This window comes from Diabrotica undecimpunctata, chromosome 3, assembly GCF_040954645.1.
Source record: "Diabrotica undecimpunctata isolate CICGRU chromosome 3, icDiaUnde3, whole genome shotgun sequence".
NCBI classification, from domain to species: domain Eukaryota; kingdom Metazoa; phylum Arthropoda; class Insecta; order Coleoptera; family Chrysomelidae; genus Diabrotica; species Diabrotica undecimpunctata.
The window spans coordinates 124,882,311-124,907,164 of NC_092805.1; the positions used below are offsets into that span (position 1 = coordinate 124,882,311).

The 24,854-nt window shown below is 31.3% G+C and overlaps 1 protein-coding gene and 1 long non-coding RNA gene across 3 annotated transcripts in view; one reads left to right on the forward strand and one right to left on the reverse strand.

The window, feature by feature from the left end:
* LOC140437364 (uncharacterized) overlaps positions 1 to 18,216 on the reverse strand; it is a 53,871-nt gene extending 35,655 nt beyond the window's left edge. Inside the window, exons 1-2 of the long non-coding RNA XR_011950368.1 lie at positions 18,060 to 18,216; positions 15,387 to 15,546 (exon numbers count right to left, since the gene is read on the reverse strand). This is a non-coding gene — a long non-coding RNA (uncharacterized lncRNA). The remainder of the gene's footprint in view (positions 1 to 15,386; positions 15,547 to 18,059) is intronic.
* LOC140437363 (nose resistant to fluoxetine protein 6-like) overlaps positions 1 to 24,854 on the forward strand; it is an 82,185-nt gene that overhangs the window by 11,553 nt on the left and 45,778 nt on the right. For both annotated transcript variants that reach the window (XM_072526851.1, XM_072526850.1), the window contains exons 2-4: positions 2,903 to 3,084; positions 13,461 to 13,675; positions 20,573 to 20,649. In XM_072526851.1, the coding sequence (XP_072382952.1) occupies positions 2,903 to 3,084; positions 13,461 to 13,675; positions 20,573 to 20,649 (474 nt within the window). The remainder of the gene's footprint in view (positions 1 to 2,902; positions 3,085 to 13,460; positions 13,676 to 20,572; positions 20,650 to 24,854) is intronic.

Genomic DNA, 24,854 nt, shown 5'->3' on the forward strand with positions numbered 1-24,854 from the left:
ATATTATTATAAAAATCCTTTCACCCTATTTATTTTCTTTGTGTATAAGAAAAATTAGAATCGTAAATAAAGCCCAAGTACCTAATTAATAAAATAAGCAAAAAAGACAATTACTTTCCTTGACATACGTCAATTTGATCAAATTTGAATGATCGTGTGACAGGTAGATTTTTAAAATTTGAACAAACTGTAATTATGACGTCATTACGTCAGTTTGCTAAAACTAGTTTGATCAAATATTTGACCGTCTGACACGGACTTTAGTATTTCTATATAAAATTAAATAAATAATTAATATTTAAAATAATCAAAAAACTTATGATTTTTTGGAGATAGGGTTTGGAATGTTTTGACTGTAAAATAAAAATAAGGGTTTTATGCATTTAATAATCAAATATCATCAGGAGTAGCAGACACTACAGCTTATTAATTTGTATTGTACCGTTTTACTTCTACTCAATTGTCAACAAAAGTCTATTATAGAGTGTAAGTAAATATACTTTATTGTTTTTAAAATTACTGTTCTTAAAAATAAGACAGTATCAATACATATAATTTGCTTATTCTGTCTGTTCGTAACGAAAACCTTAGCACCGGTATTGCATCATATCATCATCATCATCATCATCATTCTCAGCATATTCAACCGATTATGGTGCGGCCTCCCTTACATAGTCATTCTTCATTTCTGCCCATGATTCTCTAAAATTTTCTCTTCTGTACCATGTTGTACCGGCTTGTTTTCTTATGTCATAGTGCCATCTTAAATTGGTCTTCTTGGTCTCTTGGCACCTCTTGGATACCACGGTGTTATTCTAGTGGACCACTTATCGTCAGTTATTCTCGCTAAATGTCCCGCTAACTGCCATTTTAGAGATTTAATTCTATCAAATACCACTAACCTTGGTTTTCTGTCCGATCTATTCTATTCTGTTTCGATCTCTCTTTTTTATACTTAGCATACATCGCTTTATTGACCTTTAAGTGACTTTGAGTTTAGATATTATCTCTTTCTTTAGTGTCCAAGTTTAGCAGCCGTATATCATGATTGGTATACGTACACACTGATCAAATGCTTTTTTCTTCTGGTGGATTGGCATCTTCGATTTGAGTATAACTGCATTTCTACCAAAAGATGCTCAAGCCAGTTTTATGATTCTGTTGATTTCTGAAAGTAGGGAGACAGATTTATGTATTAAATGTCCCAGGTGTACATACTCGTCTACTGTCTCAAGTGTAGTGTTGTTTATTATTACATCTTGGACATCCACTAACTCGTACATGGTTTTTGTTTTTATCAAGTTCATTTTTAGGCCAACTTAATTGCTAGCTGCATTTAGGTCGCTTATAAGTTCTTGTAGTTTTGCAGGATTATTAGCAATCAGATCGATGTCGTCTGCAAATCATAGATAGCTGAGGTATTCTCCATTAATGGATCTTCCTTTAGTCTGCCAGTTTATTTTGCTGAATATATTTTCTAGAGTTGCAGTTAAGAGATTTGGTGATATTGCCTCTCCTTATCGGACGCTTCTGGTAGTGAGAAATTCTGGAGTGTTTTTATAATTTTTTACCTTAGCTTTTAAAACTAGGATGAGTACAGTTTTAAAACTAGTATGATTACATAACAACCTTCTGTGATCAATGTGAACAATGGCGAAATATACTTGAAAATGTCGAGGTTCTAGTATCTAGTCGTAGCCCAGATGATAATGATGATTTACTTTTATTCTTTGTTTTTCTAGGTTTTGATTTTACATACTTAGCTATGACCTATACATACATCTGCTTGACCTATACATCTATAAAAGTCTTTGTTCAGAACATCCAAGATTTTAGTTTAATTACTTTTAATATTTCTTACTAACACCACATCATCAGCACATTAAGAATTATTAAACAATTAAAGGTTAAAGTAACTTTATTGAAGTTTCAAATTCTACTTCGAAACGTCAATAAACTTACTTTAATCTTTAATTATTGTAGCATATTTCCATTTAAAAAGTAATTACTTTAAAATGCCACAAGAAAATAGCATCGGAACAATATCATTATTGAGAATAACTAGTGACTAAGGCCCCCTACTTACGCTCAAATGCAATCCTACTTACCACAAAACGTTGGTTTTTATTTTATTATTATCTTATACAGGCTTCATATACACACCGAGAACTTTTTTTTCATTTATTGTCCACCACAAAATAGAGTTTCTATCAATTACTAAATCCTTTATTTTAATTAAATAGTTTCTAAATAGTTTTATGTCTCTATAGTTTGAGAATTGCTACACATCTCCTTTTTTCGCACACATGTAACAAAATTACGGCTTCTCCATTCGTCTGGCTCTTGTGTCACTTCATTAGCTCTATCCAGCAAACCTAAAAGCCAACTTGTTCATATCTTTCAAAACTCTATTTACACTTTTCTATGAATTTCATTTTCTTGAATTGTTTTGTCTTTATTTATTTTTTAAGATTGAGTAATTTTTCCGTTTATTGTTTTGGGGTATCAATTACGTAAATGTCTTCATTATTTCTACAAGTTTCTGTAAAATGCTTCGTTTAGTAAACTGCTGAAGTATTTTTTCGTGGATTTTGACATCCTTTCCGTAACTAGTTGGAAATGGTTTTAATCTCAGATAGGTCTTTGTTTTTTCTTTGATCTATAGTTAGGGTTGTTATGTTTTTATTTTGCCCTCTATACCTTTTTATGTTTTTTCTTTGTTTATTGTATAAAAATTAAACTTTTGTAAAAATTAAAACTTAACTTTTAAATATTTAATAAAATTAATTAACAATTCAAAACTTAGCCAAATACTAATAAGCAATAAAAGTTTGAACCAAAATCCTTAAATATAATTAAGAAATAATAAACTAAAAATTAAACTAAAAAATCTCTTTTCCAGTGTTGGACGCTACATCCAAAATGCCCGTAGGTTTATTGTCATATAATTTTGGAGAGATGGGAAATTTCAAGCAATGTACCGAGATAGTATCCCAAAGAGACCGCGTCAAGGGAAAATACTGTTTAGGGAATGTTGTTATAAACACCACTGCAATTGATTATTCCGCCATAACCAGGAATTACGTAAGTTATTATGTTAAGAATTGATGTTGAAATATTAATCAATGATCTCACGGTTTTTTAAGAATAGTCAATTTTTTTGTAACCTATGTATCTTTTATTGAGATTATTATTCTTGTTTAAAGAAACATTTAAATACCGTTTAGTTAGAGGCAATACATAATTATTATGGCCTATAATATATTAGATTTCTTTTAATATAATATATTATATATCTTTTTTTTTTATTTAGTTTATTGTGTCTCAACTACAAGGTTATTGACACTGGGTCAATTTTATTACTACACATTTTACATTACATTAGATATAATTTACAACAAAGGGAATATGTGAAAAAAAAGTAATATAAAAGAATACACAAAATGGTTGTAATACAGGTTCGTTTGTCGAAGGAAATCTAGTACATTCTGAACAAGTTCTAATTGGTTTGGGATAACATTTGTAAGGCCTTGTATAAAGTATTTTTTTTTGTTATTGCTTACACACTGTGTAAGAATATGTTAAACCGTTAATGAATCACTACACTTTTTACAAACAGGTAATTTCTTTGAAGCCATCAGAGCTTCAGATTCCATGTGTCAGAGGTGTGTGAAAAATTCTTAGCCTGCGAAGGATTAGATTGTTTAAAATGTTTCGATGGTAGGTTTTTTTTGTGTAGTTTCGAGATTGAATTTTTCCATTGAACCGGCCAGGACTTTTTGATTTGCGACTTGAAAAGTGGTTTTAGATCTGATGCTACTTGAACAGATTTGATATCTAATTTAGTTGTAATTGCTTCTTTTGCAGCAGTATCATAACCTAACATGTCGAAGTGTGTAGGAATCAAGAAAAATGTTATGTTTGTTTTAAAAGAAGTGGGCCAGTTTGTTGCTTTACGGATGGCATAAACTAATGGATGTTTGGAATATATATTTTTAATCGAGTCGGTGAAAGACATCGAATCTGAACATATTGCTAGTTCTTGGTTTTAGTTTGGTTACATAAGCCCTTTAATGCTTGTAGGATGGCGTATAGCTCTCCTGTATGGATAGAGGTGGATTGTGGCAGGCAGAATGTCCTGGACTAAATGATACTATTTGAAGTGATTTGAAGTGAATGATACTATGTAGAGAATCTCGTCATATGAGTTTGAGTTTACCAGCTCTATGAAAGATTGCCTTAGAATTTGGCTGTTGGTATCATTTTTGTGATAATTATTAAGAAAGAGGTTAATTTTTGGTATGTTGTTATTAAAAGGAGTAGTTGATGACAGTATATAAGTATCTCTTATTGAAAAATCAACACGTCGTGAAAGTGGAAGTAAAATTTGAGCTAATGTCTGGTATTTATTAGTAGGCTCACAATTATAGTGTTTGTAAATTAGCTTATGTATATATATATATATATATATATATATATATATATATGATTGTTTTAATTCGAAGAAACTGTAGCAAAGTATTTCAAAAGAAGTTGTTGCCTGCGAATCGAAGTTCACCTGTCTCACAGCTAAGACTTTCGGCGGCACTAGATGTGAAAGTTTCGAGACATTTTCGTAACTCGGTTTTCTGAATAATATTAAGGGTCCTTAAATAAGTATTTAATGCTGACGTGTAAACAAAGCATCCATAACCCAGTCTAGTGCGAATAAGAGTTATTTATACCTTAATTAGGATATTATCTTCATCAGTTCCCAGTGATATTTTGCTAGAGATTTAAATAGATTTAGTCTAGTTAAGCAATTAGTTTTGACGTTTGTCATCTGTGGATTCCATGTTAATCGACTATCAAAAATTAAACCTAGTATCTTGTGTTCATTAGCTACTATGGGCGGAGTACCGTTTAATGTAATTTGAGTTAATAATATTCTTCATGGTCTTCAACTGAATTGGAGTTCTTTTGATTTTTGAGCAGAGAAATTAATACCAAAGCTTATAAACCAAGAAGTTAGTTCATTTACTGATTTTTAGATTAGGTTTGTAGTTGTGAACGTATCTTTACTGCGGCAATATAAAATCAGGTCGTCAGCATATAAGTTGTACTTTACTGAGTTGTGAATATTCTTGCAAATATCAATCACATTTATTATAAATAAAGTTGAACTTAGAACTGATCCTTTAGGTACCTTATTTTTATGAACGTAGTTTGAGGAAGCTTTTCCGTTAACTTATACTTTGAAGCTGTGATTAGAAAGGAACTAGTAGATAAAAGGGAATATATTTCCCGTAATAAATATCTTCTTTGAAATAAAAATAAATGATGAGGTTATAAAATTGTTTTCTATTATTGTTCTGAAGCTATTTTCTTGTGGCATGTTAGAGTAATTACTATCTAAATGGGAATAAGCCAGAATTAAAGGTTAAAGTAACGTAAAGTCAATAAACGGACTTAACCTTTCTAGTGGCATGTTTGAGTTAAAGTTTTATTATATAGGATATTTTATTTATATAGGATTATTCCTCAATTGGTTGTAATGAAAAGTACATTTTATAGTTATTATGGTTTTGATGTTTAGATCCAAAATCCGGAAATAGTTTTCAAAAAAAATATTATAAGACAAGGAGGTATTTCTAACTGCACTTCTTGATTAATTGGCGCTTTGTTTCAGTCAATTTAATAGGTGACTTTTGTCCTCAATCGTGTAGGCAAATTGTCATATTTTGAGTTGAAATTTTGAAGTTGCGGTTGTGTTTATATAGTTAATTATAGATGATGTATCTCTGACATTCTATTAATCTGCTACTATTGGTATATTCTTGTTGCTGACTTCTTGTTTAATATTGGTAACCAGAATATGCTACTTTCTGCGGATGTTTTGCTGCACATTTTTCTTTATGACAAGGGCTGATTTTTAATTTTTTTACAGTTTATTGTTCTTTATGATGACTATTGATGTATATTTTTACTGTACTTTGTGTAGATTGTCCTAGGTATGTTTTAGAATCTGAAATCTGTCAAAATTTCTGTTTTTAACGTATGGTTCGTGCTCTTTTATCCTAACAGTTCGTGATCTTGAGGTTTCTCCCACAGAAAAATTGTTACATTTACGAGGTATTTTATAGATGCAGGTCTTTGATCTCACCCGTGTGTTGTCTGGTTCAGTTGTGAAAAGAATAGATCTCACTGTATTGGTCATGTCCAATTTTTTCTCATAAGCTTTTTACATATGGTAATGTTGTCATCTTCAAATCCCTTGTGGTAAGTATTTCTGTATGACTTTTGCTGTTATGGTATTTCCTTTCTTATTATATTCCTTGTTAATAAATGACAATGGATAATCACTTTTTGTTAATAACCCCTGTAAGTAGGTTTTCTCTTTCTTAAATGCATTTTCATTAAGCAAGGTGTTTTGGGCTCTATTACTTATATAATGATTTAATTATGCCCTTTATGATATTCATGTTGTGGTTTGAGTAATAATTGAAACATCTGTTGATGTTGGTTTTTTGTAGACTTTGGTTGCAAATCCTGTATCTTTCTGTGTGATTAACACATCTAGAAAAGGTAGTAAGTTGTCGTTTTACTTTTTTATGGTAAATTTAATTGATTCATTTTTACTGTTGTAAAACTTCAAAAAACATCAAAACAAATGTAAAATGTAATTTTTATTGCAATTAAGTGTGAATTAATTCCATATAAATTAAAATATTTAAAATAAGTGATGTATTTGGCGTTTTGTAATTTAGATAAGAACCTGTTTGCATAATGTAATTTTTAATTGACGAAACTATCTTGTTTTCTTAGATTGCTATTTTTAATCAAGCTTAATAGTTTTTTTAGTTTTTAAATGGGTACATATTTTCCTTCTATTTATTTTCTTTTAATTATTCTGCTACAATAATCTTTCATGAATCAATCACATTTATTTTGCTTCTTACATTTTTTTATCATATCTGTTGGTTTTTGCCAACTAGTATTTATTTAATTCTAACAGTATTCTTAATTATCTTTAAGTGGATAGATTGGAATTATACATTATCTTTATTGCTTCAGAATTATTTTTAATTGCTTAATATCTTAAAAGCTATATTTGGACGTCTTTATTAAAATATTCAGATCACCTAATTAGTTTTTCAAAACTTTTGTGGAAAGTGGATACCTCTTTTGTTTCGTTTGTTAGTTTAGTTTTGTGACATTTTGTAGCAATTAAAAAACAGTTCTGTAGTGTCTTTCTCACTATTGTTATGCCTCTTTACAGTGGCCCATTTTTCGTAATTTTATCAAGGATTGGCTGTCAGTAGTCATTACTTTCTTGAGGGACCATCATTTCACGGAATAGATTTCGATTTGTACTGCAACAGAGTATAGAGAACCATCGAAAAAATTATAGTTAGTGTTTTGGCTGTTAAATCCTTTATAAGGCGTGTTGATAGCGTAGTCACAATCAATTTTCGTTTAATAATGCTATATTTGAGACTAATGTCAATAACATAAAGTTTGCTTATTAACCTTTATTGTTAATAACTGTTTTTGAAAAGTTAATCAAAAATTGTATTAGACAAAACCAAAAGCCATAATTATTAGAAAGCAGGGAAAAATATTATATCGTTTTAAATGAGTTGAACTGATTCAGATTTTAGGTCCTCTGAAAATTTTCAAAAAATACAATATAAACCTTTTTCAAAATGAATAACTGATTTGTTTCTTTTAGTTTTTCGAGCACAGAATCTAAATAATCGTATCATGAATTTAATAAATAACAGCAACGATTTTAAATTTGTTATTTTTGGTTATATTCCTAATCTATAGTGATTGGCGATTTTTATATTGTGCGAAATTTTGTGTACAATTTCCATTTTTTGCATTTTTTAAAACTAACTTAAGTTTTGTTTTACATACACACACACACACACACACAAACGTTTATATACAGTTCAAACTAGATGTGAGGGGTCCTTCTTCACTTTCTTACCGGAAAAAATATGCATGTATGTTAAATGATAAGATTTTCTTCTTTTTCTTTTCGTCTTTATTTTCTTGAAAGCCGTTTGTTACATACCGGTCCTTGCAGTCATTTGGCTTGTTCTGAAGCTATTTTCTTGTGGCATTTTAAATTAATTATTATTTAAATGGAATAAGCCACAATTAAAGGTTAAAATACGAGTAAGTTTATTGACGTTTCAATTTTCACTTCGGAAATCGTTCTCAAAATACAAACATTAGTAAATTGTAAATTTACTAATGTTTGTATTTTGAGAACAATTTCCGAAGTGGAAATTGAAACGTCAATAAACGTATTTTAACCTTTAATTGTGGCTTATTCCCATTTAAATAGTAGCCATTTGGTTTGTTATACTTATTTTCATCTACTTCTATCCTTGGCTGCTCTCATGGACTTAGAAAATGTCTTGCCACTAGCTTTTTGCACTTGATATATCCATGGAGTGGGTAAGCGACCTCTGCCTTTGGGGCATTTAAACGTTTCCTAAAGTAATAAGTCTCATTGTAGTACAACGGTTAAATGGTACTCTATAGTGGTGCAAAAATAACAAACTGTTTAAGGTTTTACGCTACAGTCTGCAGCCTACTTCTTCATCAAATAACTTAATTACGTTTAGGTATCTCTTGAATGGTACATCTACAGTAAGCTGATAGTTGTCTGTTTTTGTAGTCGTCCAATATAGATTTTTGTATGTACTTGATCGGATACTCTTCATAAGTGGTAATTATTTCCGATTCAACAATATAATGCTACGCCTGTCTGTCGAGTGCTCGCGACCCGATGGCCGCTGTAACACGCTAACACGTGTTACTGATTGTTTTGAAATTCTTTTTCGATGCATTTGGATATTGTTTCCTTGATCTTTTTTTCTACTAATTCAATCTTTTCTACTAAAAATAATGCAATAAACCACCAGATGGTAGAAAAGAGCGGGACCTGACGATGTAGCGTCGGTGATAAAAGGGTCTCCGGTAAAAAAGGGATGATCTGTGAATGCGTAGTGGCATTAAAGTAAATTACTAGGTAAAGTCACATAATAGGTGGGTAAGCAAATCTTTAAACAACGAGAATATCATCGTCTCAATGCATATTTCTTGAAGATAAAAATCTAACTGAGGAGTGAAATTGGGCCCGGCATTTCTTTTATAACCTCGTCAAAGCTAATTAATTTTTGTGGAGCGAAAGTGTAGTTTTGTTCAAAATATTTGTTACATCAAGAAAATAATAACATTTTAATTAAATTAAAGGCCAAAATCGCTCTTAAGTGGACTAAATTAAGAGAGAACCGTGCAAGGGTGCATGATAAATTTAAATACACTAATTTATAACGAAAAAGGAACTTTTATGTACACACACTTGACGTATTTAAAGCGATAAAAATAATAATCTTTAAAAGACTCTTAAGAATCATATAGGCTCATAAGAATCTTATAGACATACCTAGTAAATTGAAAATACAGTCTCGTCAAAAGTTTTAAATTTAAGAGAAATTAACATGCCACATTATAATAAATCTTACTCTGTCAAATACTTTTTTTAAGTCGATTAAATATATCAATGCGGGTGGATTGTATTCTAATGATTTGTGTGTGATCTGCTTCCCTTGTTCTCAATTATTTTGGTATTTTATTTTATCTTATAATCTTGTTACTTAATGTTGTCTGTTAATCCATCATTGCCGCTCTCACATGTTTCAACAATTCATTTTATACTCCATCTTTACCTGCAACTTTTGTGTTCTTTCATTTTTCAAGTGTTTTTTATACTTCATACTTGCTTATGTGAACTTAAGCAAGTGTTGTTTGTGGTTCCAACGTCATTTGTTTTTCCTCTGTACTTATATAATTTTTTTAGATAGTCAACCAAAGTATCTTATTCAATATGCTTTGGGTCTATTAGCTCCTTCACTTCCGCTCTTAGACCTAATATAAAGCACCATATATTTATTTATGTAAATCCTCATATAAGTCCGTATGTTTTATTTCTAACTAAACAATTTTAAACATCATAATAAACAAAGTTCTAAAATTATTTTTTATAATTTTTATTAGAGGATTTTTAAGGCAACCAGATACAGTTACAAATTGTTAAAAATACTAGACTGCCTGTCTGATATAATATTAATTTATAAATATGTAAGAGACGGTTTACAAAGATTTTTTAGTTTCCTTTATAAATTGACTTGATTCTTTTTTCTTCATGTGCCGACCTCGATTATCGAGCGTTGGCTATCAAATTGGCTATAGTAATTTTGTTGGCGGCAGCTCGGAAAAGAGATGCAGAGGATCTATTAAACCAATCTCTCAGGTTTCTAAGCCATGACGTTCTTCTTCGACCTGGCCCACTTCTTCCGTCTACCTTGCCTTGTATTATTAAATGGAGTATATTATATATCTCTGGGTGGCGCATAACATGGCCAAAATATTCAAGTTTGCGATTTTTAACTGTTTTGACGACTTCCGTAACTTTTCCCATCCGATGCAAAACAACTTCGTTACGTACTCTATCCACCCAACTTATTCGTAGGATTCTCCGATACACCCAGATTTCAAAGGCTTCCAGTTTCTTGAGAAGTGTATCCGTCAAAGTCCAACCTTCGACACCATACAAAAGAGTAGAGAACTCATAACATCTCACTAATCTAATTTTCAGACTTAAAGTAATATTGTTTCCACATAACAGTTTCTTCATCTTAAAGAATACAGCTCTGGCCTTCTCTATCCGTATTCTAATTTCTTTGCTCATGTCCCAGTTCTCATTTAGATTACAACCAAGGTAAGTGATACTGTTAGTTCTATCCAGTTGTTTACCATAAGCTGTTACCACTTCCGGTTGTATTGGCGTTTTACTGACGACCATCACCTTTGTCTTTGCGGTGTATAGCTTAAGGCCATATTCATCACACGTTGTGGTAATCCTGTAAATTAGATGTTGAAGTTTATCGTAATTGCTTGCAATTAACACTGTGTTATCCGCATATCTTAAATTATTAATATTGACGCCATTCATTTTTATACCACATTGAACATTATCCACTGCTTTGTTGAAACCAAACTCAGAATATATGTTAAATAACAGCGGGGACAGAATGCAGCCCTGCCTTACTCCTCTTCGTATTTTACGCTCTACAAAATTATCCCGGCCAATCCCGATGTTTGCACGTTGATGCCAGTAAAGATTTTTAATAATGCGTAGGTCTTTATCATCAATACCTACCTGCTGAAGAATGGCTATCATTTCAGTATGTTGTACTCGATCAAAGGCCTTCTCAAAGTCAATAAAACACATATAAACTGGATGTCCGACATCTCTGCATCTCTGTACCATAACCTGAATACTAAATAGTGCTTCTCTTGTTCCAAGGTTATTGCAGAATCCAAACTGTGCGTCACCAAGTTGTTGTTCTATTTTTTGGTACATCCTAAAATGCAAAATTCATAGAAATATCTTTAAAACATGACTCATCAAGCTGATGGTTCGGTAGTCATTACATCTTTTTACATTTGCTTTTTTAGGTATCGTCACAAAAGTCGACAGCGCCAATCCGTTGGTATATAGCCAGTTTCATAAATTTTATTAAACAGATGAAGGAGAGATATTTTACCTGAACTTTCGAAGATCTTTATTATTTCACTCGGTATTTCATCTGATCCCCTCGCTTTTTGGGTCTTTGCTAATCGTATTGCTTGTTCAATTTTGTCCATAGTTATGTCAGGTCGTGTGACTACTTCATTAAATTCAAGCTCGTGCCTTTTATCACTAAACAATTCCTCAATATACTCTTTCCATCTGTCCATTTAATGCAAATTAGTGATAATCAGTTTTCCGTCTCTATCAACGATGATATTTGAGTGTTCTTTGTTCTGACCGGTTAGTCCTTTTATTTTTTTATACATATTAAATGAATCATCAATCATCAATTTCCGTGTAATTCTTCAATTTCTAAACATTTGTTTTCGAAGTATGTTTATTTTGCAGATCTTATTTTAGTCCTTATCTCTTTATTTTACATTTCGACGTTTTGGTTTTTAAAATTGCGTCTTTTTTCCATCAAATTCAAAATCTCATCGTTTATCCACTGTTGCTTTTTTTGACTGCTCTCTTTTAAGTTTGGAGTTGAGTTGCTTATAATCGTTTTGATTTGGTTCCAATGATCCTCGATGGATTCTTATTGTTCATAATTCTCAAAATTGCTCTCTAAATTGTTTGCAATCATCTGGCTATTGTTTCTAATAAAATCCATATCCAGTTTGTTATAGGATCGTTGTTCCTTTGTCCGTTTAAGTTTTAATTTTATTTCGGCTAACAACAGATTGTGATCAAATGGAACATCGGCACCAGGAAAAGTTTTTACAGACTTTACTGCATTTCTGTAACGCTCACTGATAGTTATGTAGTCAATTTGGTTTCTGACGATATTACGGGGATATTAGTGTCTGCTGGAGATGTCCATGTATTCCATGAGATTTCTTCTCTTTCATTTCTATCGCCCAGTCCATAACATCCAATAATGTTACTTTGTCTGCCTTTTCCTATCTTAGCATTAAGGTCACCCATCAGAATGGTAAGATCTCTAGTCTTGAGTTGGTCAGTAACAGTCTTTACATCGGCGTAGAACTTTTCAAGTTCTTCTAGTTCACTTTCCGCTGTCGGTGCATACACTTGTATTAAATTTATATTTCTGGGTTTCGCGTTCAACTGAATCATTATGACCCGTCCAGATACCTGGCATATCGCCCTGACACATTTGCTAACCTCCTTTAAGACTATGAATCCTACACCATTACGATGATAATAACTGTCTTCTCCTGCATAATACACTTCATGATCATCCACATGGTATTGGCCAGATCCGGGCCATCGTATTTCATTAATACGCAGAATTGATATTTGCAGTCTTCTCATCTCACACTGTGACTTGCTTAAATTATTTATATTTACATAAAAATCATATGTGACTTTGTTTTGTTTAAAAAATATCCATAAATTACGTCGTAAAAAATTTGAATTTTTTAATACCTTCCCTCCGCCTTAAAGCATGACCTTTTTTTCAGTGATTTTTTTTAAATTTAGTGCTCTTTCTGGATCTTTTGAAATGAACTATAAAACTTTATTTACAAATGTATCATAATAACAATAATTAATTAGCTGCCCTCCATATACCGACAAATACCGACAAATTAAAATACACCAAATGACGTCTGAAGTGCACTCATCCCCCCCCCCTTCGATGTATTTTATCGCAATAACCAAAGTACCCCCTCCCTCTTATCAACGACTAGTTTATGTATGTTCTCTTAGTTGATAATTACTATTGAAATTTTACGTATTTTACATCAAATCTGCAAAAAACTTCTACGGAAGAAGGAAATATATAGTAACTTCAGTAACTAAGATACTTCAACGATAACATAATTTTTACTTGATAACTGCAATAATATTTATTATCATCTTTTAGGCATATGTAAAGCGGTTAATTACTAAAATATCAGGCGGAGTCCACATGGTAGGTTATCCGACATGGGCGATATGTCTGCCCAGTAACTGTACAGATGAAGATGCAAAGTACGTAATGAGCAAATCTCAAACTCTTGGAACTGGAATAGATTCAGTAATATGTCAGACCATTGAAGATGTTAATCCGCCTTTGGACAAAGCTGCAATTATTGGAATGTAAGTATCTGAAAAGATGTTTAAAAAACTACTGAAATAAACAATTTTATAAGCTTGTTGAAAATTAAACGATATTAAAGATAATTAGAAAGTATAACATATTAATAACGGATTAAATGGTAAAAAGTTTATTTTAATGACAATTTAACAAAATTAAAACCAATAATTGCTTTATACAGAGTGGACGACTGAAGGTGTGACGACAGGTGTTGTTTGGTATTATTGTATTGACGCGAGGGTATTTGGATATGAATCAAGGCCTATATGTACGATTTAGAGTCTTCGAAAAAGCATTCGGTAAAGTCTAAAACCACAAACTCATAAAGATAATCACAGGCATGAACATTGCTGCCGGGATATAAGAATCATAGCGAATCTTTACTGCAAGCAGACAGCAAAAGTAAAAGTAGATGATGAGTTCTCCGAGGAAGAAGAAATTTTAAGTCGCATCAGGCAGGGCTTTATTTTTTCTCATCTTCTATTTAATTTATACAGTTATTTTTTTTTTCACAAAACACTTAAAGAGAGGTTAAACTGATCATGTACAACCTGTGGATTATAAACGGATTTTATAAAAGTAAAATGTACGGTCATTTCAAAGAGAGATAACGCTCCAGATAATCTTATCATAAGCAATGAGCAGATAGAGAGAAGGAGTAAAAAGGTATATATGTTTTGGTGACTCGTTGGCTGAAACTCTAAATCCCGTACATAAAATAAAAAACTGAATAAAAATTGCAAACACAGCATTTATAAAGATCAAACAACTTCTGTGTTACAGAAGCCTTGACCTAAAGCTTGGAATATGAATGAAAAAAAGAAAATTTTTTCAACTTTCGTCTATGCATTAGTTGCGGCTTGGACACTCAGGAAAACTGAAATAGATAAGCCTGCGGATGATCCAAAAGTTATTAAAATCTTTTTTGAAAATGAAAGATTACATCACAATTGTTAAGAAGTCGATGTAAATATCTAATTAATTATTATTAGAATTGGCACATATACGAAATGCATATGCAAAATGCTATAATTGATCTAAAAATATGCATTTCTTTTAGAAGATATGCAATAAATATGCATTTTTGTTAAAAAATATGTATACTGTCAATGGAAACATATATTTTATAATTGTGTATTAATAAATGTTAATTTTAATTATTAGGAAACAATATAAATAAATGTAAAAATTAGGTAGGTAAGTAATTGTAATGTACTAATTAATTGTAATAAAAGCAGTAAACAAGTAAAATACCATTCCATAGAATTGTGGAAACAATAGATGACCAAATGTTTTTCAAAATTATCCAATACAAACTTATGGCTTCTATCTGTGTACATATATATGTAAATTAAAAAACTTCTTTTCACATATATGGAGCATATTTGAAATTTACAAATATATTTGGTTCTAACTCTATTTTTCAGCTACCTTAATAAGTTTCTGAATACCATTGTTTTTTTAAATTATTGTTTCAAATTTTTGAAAATTATCTTTTTCAGTGTCATCTTAACAAGCTGATCTATTTTCTTTTAATAATACATATTATGCTTTCTACCAAGAAAAATTTTGATGATTCTAATTGAGTAATAGTTTTTTGAAGCAAACTAAAATTTTACAGTACTGTGTCGATTAGTGCAATCATATGCTGTTTTAATGAAAAAGCAGTTTATTCAGAAAAAAATTTTGACAAAACTATAAAGGTAAACTTACGTTATTTAGTAGAAAATATGTCCTCGTTTGGCTGCAATTACTACTTTTACCCGTTTTGGCATTGATTTTATGAGCTTCTGACAGTTCCCAGATATCTAATCTCGAAACCAAAACTGAATGACCGCTTGGTCATTCAGGTCTGGTGAATTACCGGATCAATCTAAAACATAAATTTTTAGTTTTTAGGAGCTAAAATTTTTGGAGTTCTGTGTCAAAACGCTGTTTTAACATGGATTTGTATTTTTGGCTGTTCATCATGCCTTTGATTGGTACCATAGATCCAAACTTCCATGTATGAAAAACATTCCCTACACATTTTTTGACTGGATGTTTTACGGTTTGATCAATATAAGATAGTATAAAGTTTTCATTGTCAGACTTTGACCACTGCATTTAAACTATAAACTGAGTTTAATCTGTAAAGAGTACTTTTCTCCAGTCGTCACAGTCCAATTAGAATATTTTTTAGCCTACAATGGCCAGTGTGCTTTTGTTTGTTCATTTGTTCAGTTAGAAGCTGTTTTTTCTGGGGACGTATTGCACTTCTACCATTCTTCCAAAGTATTTTTCAAACAGTTGAGTCATAAATCACTACACTTGATGCTGCTAGATCTTTCTGCTTTCGAAGTAAAAATCTTTCATCTGCTGGAGTTGTTTTTCTCTTTCTTCAGCATTTTCCTAACCTTTTTACATCCATTGATCCCGTTTCTTGTTTACGCTTTATAATCTTGATTACCCCACAGGTTTTTGCGATTTTTTTTTGTGACATGTGTGTTCACTTAACGTGATAATTTTTCACGCTTAGGCGTAATACCCATGATGTAAACAAAACAAACTTAGTGAGAAATGTCCTAAAACACTAAATTAAAGGCAGAGAATCTTCTTCTTCAAGTGCCTTCTCCGCGGCGGAGGTCGGCAATCATCATAACCATTCGGGCTGTTAAGACGGCTGCTCTGAAAAGTTCATTTGATGTACATCGGTACCACTCTCTCAGGTTGCGCAGCCATGACATTCTACGCCTCTCTATGTTTCTCTTTCCTTGGATCTTTCCCTGCATATTCAGTTGGAGCAATTTGTATTTCTTTCCACGTGTAATATGTCCGAGATATTCCAATTTTCTTGTATTTATTTCTTTTTTGATTGTATTTAAAATTTCTATTTCTTTATTCATCCTTCTCAGAACCTCTTTGTTTGTGACGTGTTCTGTCCACGATATTTTTAGAATTCTTCTATACACCCACAGCTCGAATGATTCCAGTTTTTTTTATTGATGTCGCATTTTAGGTCCAAGATTCCATTCCATAAAACAAAGTCGAAAAAATATAGCACCTTGCCAACCTAACTCTTAGTTACAATTTTAAATCCCTTGTACATAGCAATCTTCTCATTTTGTTGAAATTTGCTCTAGCCTTTTTTATTCTGATTTTGATCTCCTGAATGTAATCATTTGTGGAGTTAATCATTGTTCCCAGATATGCGTATTTGTCCACTTGTTCGACGTTGGTACCGTTTATTAGAAGATTCTCGTTATTTCTTTGAGTTGTCGATATTCTCATAAATTTCGTCTTCTTGAGGTTCATTGTTAGACCGTACTCTCTTCCATACTCCGCTATTCTGGTCACCAATATCTGAAGATCTTCAATATTTTCGGCTAAGATCACAGTGTCGTCCGCATATCTAATGTTGTTAATGGGAACTCCATTCACTTTTATTACATCTGTATTACCCTCAAGAGCGTTTTTCAGGATCTGTTCGGAGTAGGCATTAAAAAGAATGGGCGACAATACGCATCCCTTTCTCACTCGTCGTCTAATTTCAATTTCTTCTGACAGCTGTTGCTATTTATAGTATGAATTTGATATGATCTTATGGTCGTTGTAGTTAATCTTCTTTGATTTCAGGACATTCATTAATTGTTTATGTCGTACTTTATCGAATGCTTTATTATAGTCAATAAAACATGCGTACATATCTTGATTGATGTCCAGGCATGTTTGTATCAGTATATTAAGTGAAAAAAGAGCTTCACGCGTTCCAAGACGTTTGCGAAAACCAAATTATACGTCATTAACAAATAAAAGGCAGAGAATATTAAGAAGAATATAAGAATATAAGAATACCTATATCTGCCTGACGAGTCAGTGGTTTCAAGTAATTGTCACTAATAGTAGTTTTTATATTATCTATTACTGACGAGTACACTGAATTGACATGGTTTCTCTAGAGTCCTTTCACTTATAATATTTAATTTATTATTAAATTTTTTCAAAAATAATTTAAGTTTTCATTGGATAATCTTGAAAGCAGTATAAGAGAATAATGCACGCCACATTTTTGTTTAAAAGTATCTTGGTTCCGTCATTCGAGCTTGATCAAAAAGACTACGCTTGATAAGTTTCTCCAGATTTAGTTTTGTCTTTTTTGGTTAGATGTAACTCAGTTATGACATGTTGATCTATTTAAAATTAATATAAATAACTACAGATAAAACAGATTTCTTTATAATTTTAAAGTAAAGACATCAATATAATAAAATCAATTCAAGTAAGTCACAATTATTGCATGGCAGTCACTTAGATTTAACAATAGTGAGAATATTTATTGTATAATAAAATATACATAAATAGGTATTGGTATCAAATATGGTAAAGTATTAAATATTTAGTACTTACAATTTTGCCAGAAACTGAACAATAAACTTTTTCCATATTTATAGACAGTTCTTTGTAAGGTTTAATCCAAGTAGCGACACTAGTTAGTTTCGGTATTTTAGAATTAAAATAGTTAACAGATTAAACAAGCTTGACCGACCAAAACAATTTGGGACAATTTTCGTCATACCCCACGCAATAAATTTTTGAAACACCCTTTTATTACGGCATTCAAGTAAAAGTAAAAGAAAAAGATTCGGATACGTCATGCTGTAGTAGCCTCAAAAGTGACAATGACGTTTTTGAATAATGTAAATTTTTATTAATAATTTTATTATTTTTTTTTTGGACCCTGGAGATATGCAAGCTTAGTAAACTATTTTAAATTTGTTTATAATTCGCTATTACTTTGGGTTTTTTAATAATTGTATTTTATTTATTTTTGTTAGAATTCTGAGACTTGTTTTAAGTGATTATTGAAAACAAGTTCCTAAGAAAAATAAAGAAAGAAAAAAGTTCCTTTTTATTGTAATATATGTATTATCCTTATTGCGGCCGGCTAAATATAACAATAATTATGAAACACCCTGTATAATTGAACAACATTATTATTAACTATTTTCGTGATGTTATCTTAACAATTTGTGACCGTTACTTGTTCTTAATAAATTGCCTTAAAAAAGATATCATACCGAACTCAACAAGTCCTTTGAGTGCTAATTTCTGGTGCACGAAGTAAACACAAAACTTCTTCAGATAGATGATTTACTTTTCTTTTCGGCAATGGTCTTAAATGTGAAATAACCATATCTGAAGATAATAATAACGCATGAAGAAGGTCTTCTATATTTTCTTTTCTTCCGATCTTGCGCGTGTTATGTTGTCGATAATAACGGCACTCCTTATGTCTTGCTTCTAAAGCTTCTTCGCTTAACTGACCAATAGGAAGTAAAAGAGTATCAATTGCGTCAGTTCCATGTATTAATATTTTATGTCACTATCTGGCATCTTATACCATAATCAATAAAATTTTAAATCAAAAACTACACAAGAAAGCCCTGAAATTAGTATTTCTACTACTAGAGAAAAAACTCAGTACCTTCTGCTGGATTACATAAACATGCAATCTATCAAAAAAAATGGCCAAACATATAAAAAAGAAAGGAATAACACCAGCTTTTAGAACAAACAACAACTTAGGCAAATATATTAATAGCAACAAGAGTCATAAGAAGAAACATTTACATAGTGGTGTATACAAACTTAAATGTAGCGACTGCCCAAAAACTTACATCGGTAAAACTGATAGGACTCTTCACAAACGTATAGAAGAACATAAAAGGGCTTTCAATAATAAAAGAAGCAGATTCTACGTACGCACATCACTAGACCACAATCATTCTTTTAATGACAAATTTTAAATTTTTCACATCCAAAATAAAGCTATCTTTATTACAATCTATAGAAATTAACAAATTAAAAAACACAGACATAATTTTGAATGGCCAACTTAAGACAAACAGTTCTCCCCCCTCAACCTATTCAGTTAAAGACTATGAAGTGTAAACACATCCCAAAAATCGATGATTTTAGGAAGGCACTCTGCCGAAACAGTTGTAGTGTTATTAATTTAAAATAAATTTCATTTAGGTGTTGGAAACAAAAGTTTTCAGTGTTTTATTGATATAAAAATGAATTTCCATCAAATACCGGACGAATACAACACTTTCCTATTGTTGTTAAAATGATTTAATTTTGTTTTTATATATGCGTTCCTACACTTTCCTATGAAATATAATAAAGCTTTTAAAAAATGTATACTGCTTTTAAAAAACATGGTAATATTGAAAGAAAACTCATAACTAAATACTCTATAGTATTTTTCATATAAAAATGCGTGCACGTCGCAATTTATATAAAGTGACGTCACTTATATTTAAAATTTCCAGAACGTCAACCTTAGAGTTTAAATTTTCCTAACACAGCTAATAATACGAAACCCATACGAAACTGCTCGATCTTTGATAGGCGTCAACATGGTGTAATAATAAGAAAAATGTAATCATCATTATATTGGGAATTTTAGAATTATATTGATTAAATAACCAAAAACGGTTGCTATTATTAATAATATAAAAGCTGATAGGCTTTCATATAAGATAGATTATTTTGAACAAGAAATAATGGCAGGACATTTTTACTATTAATGCTCTAAAAGTGGTAACTTTAAAATTTAGAATGTATATTTTTGATTAAAATGTTTTCTTATGTATTTTAGTGTGTTGCAGTAATCTTAAAACTAAGTGTATTTACTGTTAATATTATAGTTTGACAAATAGTTGACATTTTAAAAATTCCTCACTTACTAACTATTCTGATGTTTTGGCAACGCTGTGAGGTTCTGACGTCGTAAATCTTGAATGACGTGCACGCATTTTTATATGAAAAATACTATATCAAGTTCATTCCTAATGATGTCCTATACCTAACTATGTATCTATCTATCTCTATCTATATATCTATCTTTATTTCAGATCAATTTTGGGTGTTCTAATCGTGATCGTTATTATATCCACAATTTACGATATATATTGTCAAAATATATATAAAGGTAAGTACGTCAATACTAGTACAATAAAATTTATGTGCAGTAGAGAAAACACGAAGATTCTTCTTTGTATTTCTTAGATCTTTTTTGTATCTTTTCGTAACCTATTGACTATTTATATTAAATTGTTGAGTCTGCTGTACATATGGTATTCTGTGGAGTTTATTGTACAATATGATGTACAGGATGTACTAAAATTTTCGGTGCGAACTAATATTTTGTAGTTCAAAAACTGGAAAAGTTCCCAAAATGCCGCCTTGGTACATTTATTTTTTCACATTCGCTATGTGGTTCAGTATTGATTCTCATTTAAAATTTAAACTTAAATTGCGATGTTACACTTGTTTTACTTTGACATGAAAAAGTCATTAAGGGATAATTATCAATATCAGTAAATAAATAACGAAATCTTTGTTTATAAAAATGAATGTTTGTCGGTATTTCCTTTGGAAAATCGTAAACTATGCATTTGATCATATGATGATCTTTAGTGAAGTTGTCATGCATGAGCCCACAAAGGGTTCTAAGTTGGTACGACCAATTTTCGACAGATAGCGCCACTATCATTCCAAAGAATTTCATGTATTGCTGTAACAGTTCACACTGATTTGAATTGAATCGAAAACAGCGATCGAATGACGACGTTTCGAGTTGTGGGTAACATAAGAATTTATGTTAATTGTGAAATTCATGTCCTACTCACAATGAACAGACGAAATTGTGCGTATTGTTATATTTAACAGCGTTTTTTGAATAGTTTAATAGTTTTATGGAGTTCACTGTGAGTTAAATTAATTTAGATAAATAATTTAATCGAATTAAATTCAATGGGATAGCTTTATGACAGGAATGGATTGATGGATTTTATTATCAAGAATAACATTTTTAAAGAGACACGCTGCTGGATGTATTCTATTGAATGACAGAAAAGAGGATTGCAACATGCACATATTTTGTTTTTGGTTAGTCAACAAAATTACCCCAGACCAAATTGATCAAATTATCTCATCAGAAATTTTTCAGTCAACAAAATTACGCCAGACCAAATTGATCAAATTATCTCATCAGCGGAGACAAGGACCGATACAAGAAAGACGAAACAACAAATCAACAATATCGAAATGGAAGTATTAAGATCAATAGCGGGCATATCATTAAGAGATAGACAAACCAACAGAAATATTCGCAAACAATATAAAATTCAAAATGTTAACAGGTGGGTAAAAACAAGAAAAAAAAACTGGAACGAACATGTAAACAGAATGGGACCAGAGAGATTAGCAATCATCTGTAAAATCAACAAGCCGTATAGAAGAAGACCCGTTGGAAGGCCTTCAAAAAGGTGGAAAGATAATGTCAACAACAACTGAAACAGAATAAGAGGCAGACAAACAGGAGTAATCGTAGTCGCACGAAGAAGAAGAAGAAGAAGAAATTTTTCGAAATGGACAAAATCAATTAAATGAATAGAATATTTTTGTAATAACTTTCCTTTAAATTTATTTTAGTTGGAGGCGTAGCAACGCGCGCTTCGTACAGCTAGTTATTTAATAAAATGTATTAAAAAACTTACCAAAAACTTTGGACTAGTACCTATTACCGGTTCTGACATGTGGAACTGAAACATGGGCTTTTAACAACAACTTAGTCCACAAACTTCAAGTGAGTCAGAGAGCTATGGAACCAAGAATGCTTAAAATTAAGCTGAGCGATCGCAAATCCAATGAAGAAGGCGAGAAGACAAGGAACAGTTATAATCGAAAATATTGCTATGTAAAATGGAACTAGTAGGGCACATAGGGGGAACGAAAGACAGACGTTGGATAAAGCAAACCGTTAAATGGCGACCAAGAGCAAAAAGAAAAGTAGAGGCAGAACTCAAACCAGATGGACTGATGACATCAAGAGAATAGCTGGTCACGAATAGATTGCTAAAAGCAAAGAACAAAAATGAATCGACTCACCTAACGGAGACTTACATCTGATGACGAATAGAAAAGCTATTGATTGTGAATATAAAAAAAGCTATGGAGAGAATAAGAAATGCCGAAAGGTCTTAACTTCTATGAAAGAAGTTTTAAAAACCTTTTTAAATCATTCTTTAGGACTTTAGTTTTGTAATATTTTATTAAACTAATCACATTGGTAATCTGAACCATCTAAAGGCCATCTCACAAATCCTAACATTATAGAAACGCTTAAATTAAATCCACATGCAATTATTTTTAATCAATATTTTGTAATAAAATTTTAATTGTGTAATATTCAATATCTTCTTCTTCAAGTGCTATCTCCGCGGCGGAGGTCGGCAATCAGAGTCATAGCTATTCGGACTTTTGAGACGGCTGCTCTGAAAAGTTCATTTGATGTACATCCGTACCACTCTCTTAGATTGCGCAGCCATGACATTCTACGCCTCCCTATGCTTCTCTTTTCTTGGATGCATGGTGCAAGATGCAAAGTGTATTTCTCTCCACGTGTAATATGTCCGAGATATTCCAATTTTCTTGTTTTAAACAAGAAAACAAGAAAATATTCAATATGCATTTCTTAAATTTTACTACTGAATTTAAGGTTAATTTATAAGAAATGTAGAAGAGATAACTTTAAATAAAAATGTAAACATTTTTAATATAACCTTTCTATTTTAATTATCTAAAATCGTATACTTATATTCATTCAAAATTGTATCTTCCATCTTTGGTCCAGTTTTTTGTAGTCATTTTGGAAAGAGTGATAAAGCTTACAATCTAAATAAAAAAAAACCTTAACCTCGTTTCAAATACGCAACATCTACCAAAATTGAGACTAAATCTTTACATCATAGAAATATTTCTCAAGCTATATCGGCATAGGTACAACTGTTTTTAAAAATATACTCTTGACATAGTTTGATAAGCTCTCAATTTCAATTATTATTATCTAAATTATGTCTTGACCCTGCCCAATAATACCTAGTTAACAATTTTTGGATAATTACTTATATAGAGCAAGAGATAGTCAGATTTTGAAAATACAATCTACAAGGTTCGTTGCTCCCAAGTATTTTTCGATTTAATCGTTGACGTAAATATACGATAGCAGATCTTACACTTGAAAGGATATCAGTTTATCGAGTTGATGAAATCTGCTTATTTTTTTTTAAATTAACTTAATTCATATGTTAATAACGATATAGTTGCTGATATAATGCGGAAGAAAAATAATATGTACTCTCTTTTACGGACATATCTTGACCAACCATATCTCACCTACTCGTTTCAGAAGTTCCTTCTAAGAACTGTAAACGATTATTTGTATGAAATAGTTATCACTTCAATATCCCCTTTTCTGTAACTATTTCTAACTTCTAACCTAGGCTCTCTCATTTGGGCATTATTGACAGACGATCACTAATATAAGCATTATTGTTTGTGTCACATGCTTTCGTTGATTCTTTCTGGTTATATGTCTTCTATTTAGTGCCGTACATCTGACCTTATAAGCATTCTATCGGATTTGTCTTGCAAAATAATTTCTTTTATTTTATCCACCCCACATTCAAATTACTAGACATCTTCATATATTTCGTCATTGCTCTATAATATTCATTTTAGGTACCTAAATCTATTTCTTCTTTTTCTTTGCCCAATTAAAAAGCCGTCTTGTTGCTCTTCTACAATCATACAGCTCCTTTTTCCACCAGATTCCTTACCTCGGCGGCCGAGTTTCTTTTAACATGCAGTTTTCCTCAAATGGAACAACTATTGTATCTTGCAACTAGTCTAATGTCAGCTCAACCTTAACGTTATTCTTTGGCCTTTTAAAATAATTCAGTGCTATTGTTTTAAGAATACTTGTAACGGATTCTGAAATCGATCACCTTAGGGTCTCTGTACAACCCTGGTTCCAGTTTGACTAAGTGTATCTCAGTCAAAGCATATGTATGCAGAATCCGATAAGGATAACTCATCCAACGTATACATTAGATATCCTGTCTCCAATCCCCATAGAACGTAGGCTTAAGTCAATCACTGATTCTGCTCTTGATATCCTGAAGTTCTGTGCGTTGATTTTTAGTATATTCTAGAAGGTTCTTTAAGTTAATCCTTTGAAAATGTACTTTAGAATTAATAGGAAGGTAAAGAGATTTAACTATTATCTCTATAACCAATCCATTCCAGTTCAGTTTAATGCTGACAGCTGTTATGTTTCCTCTACAAAGCTCC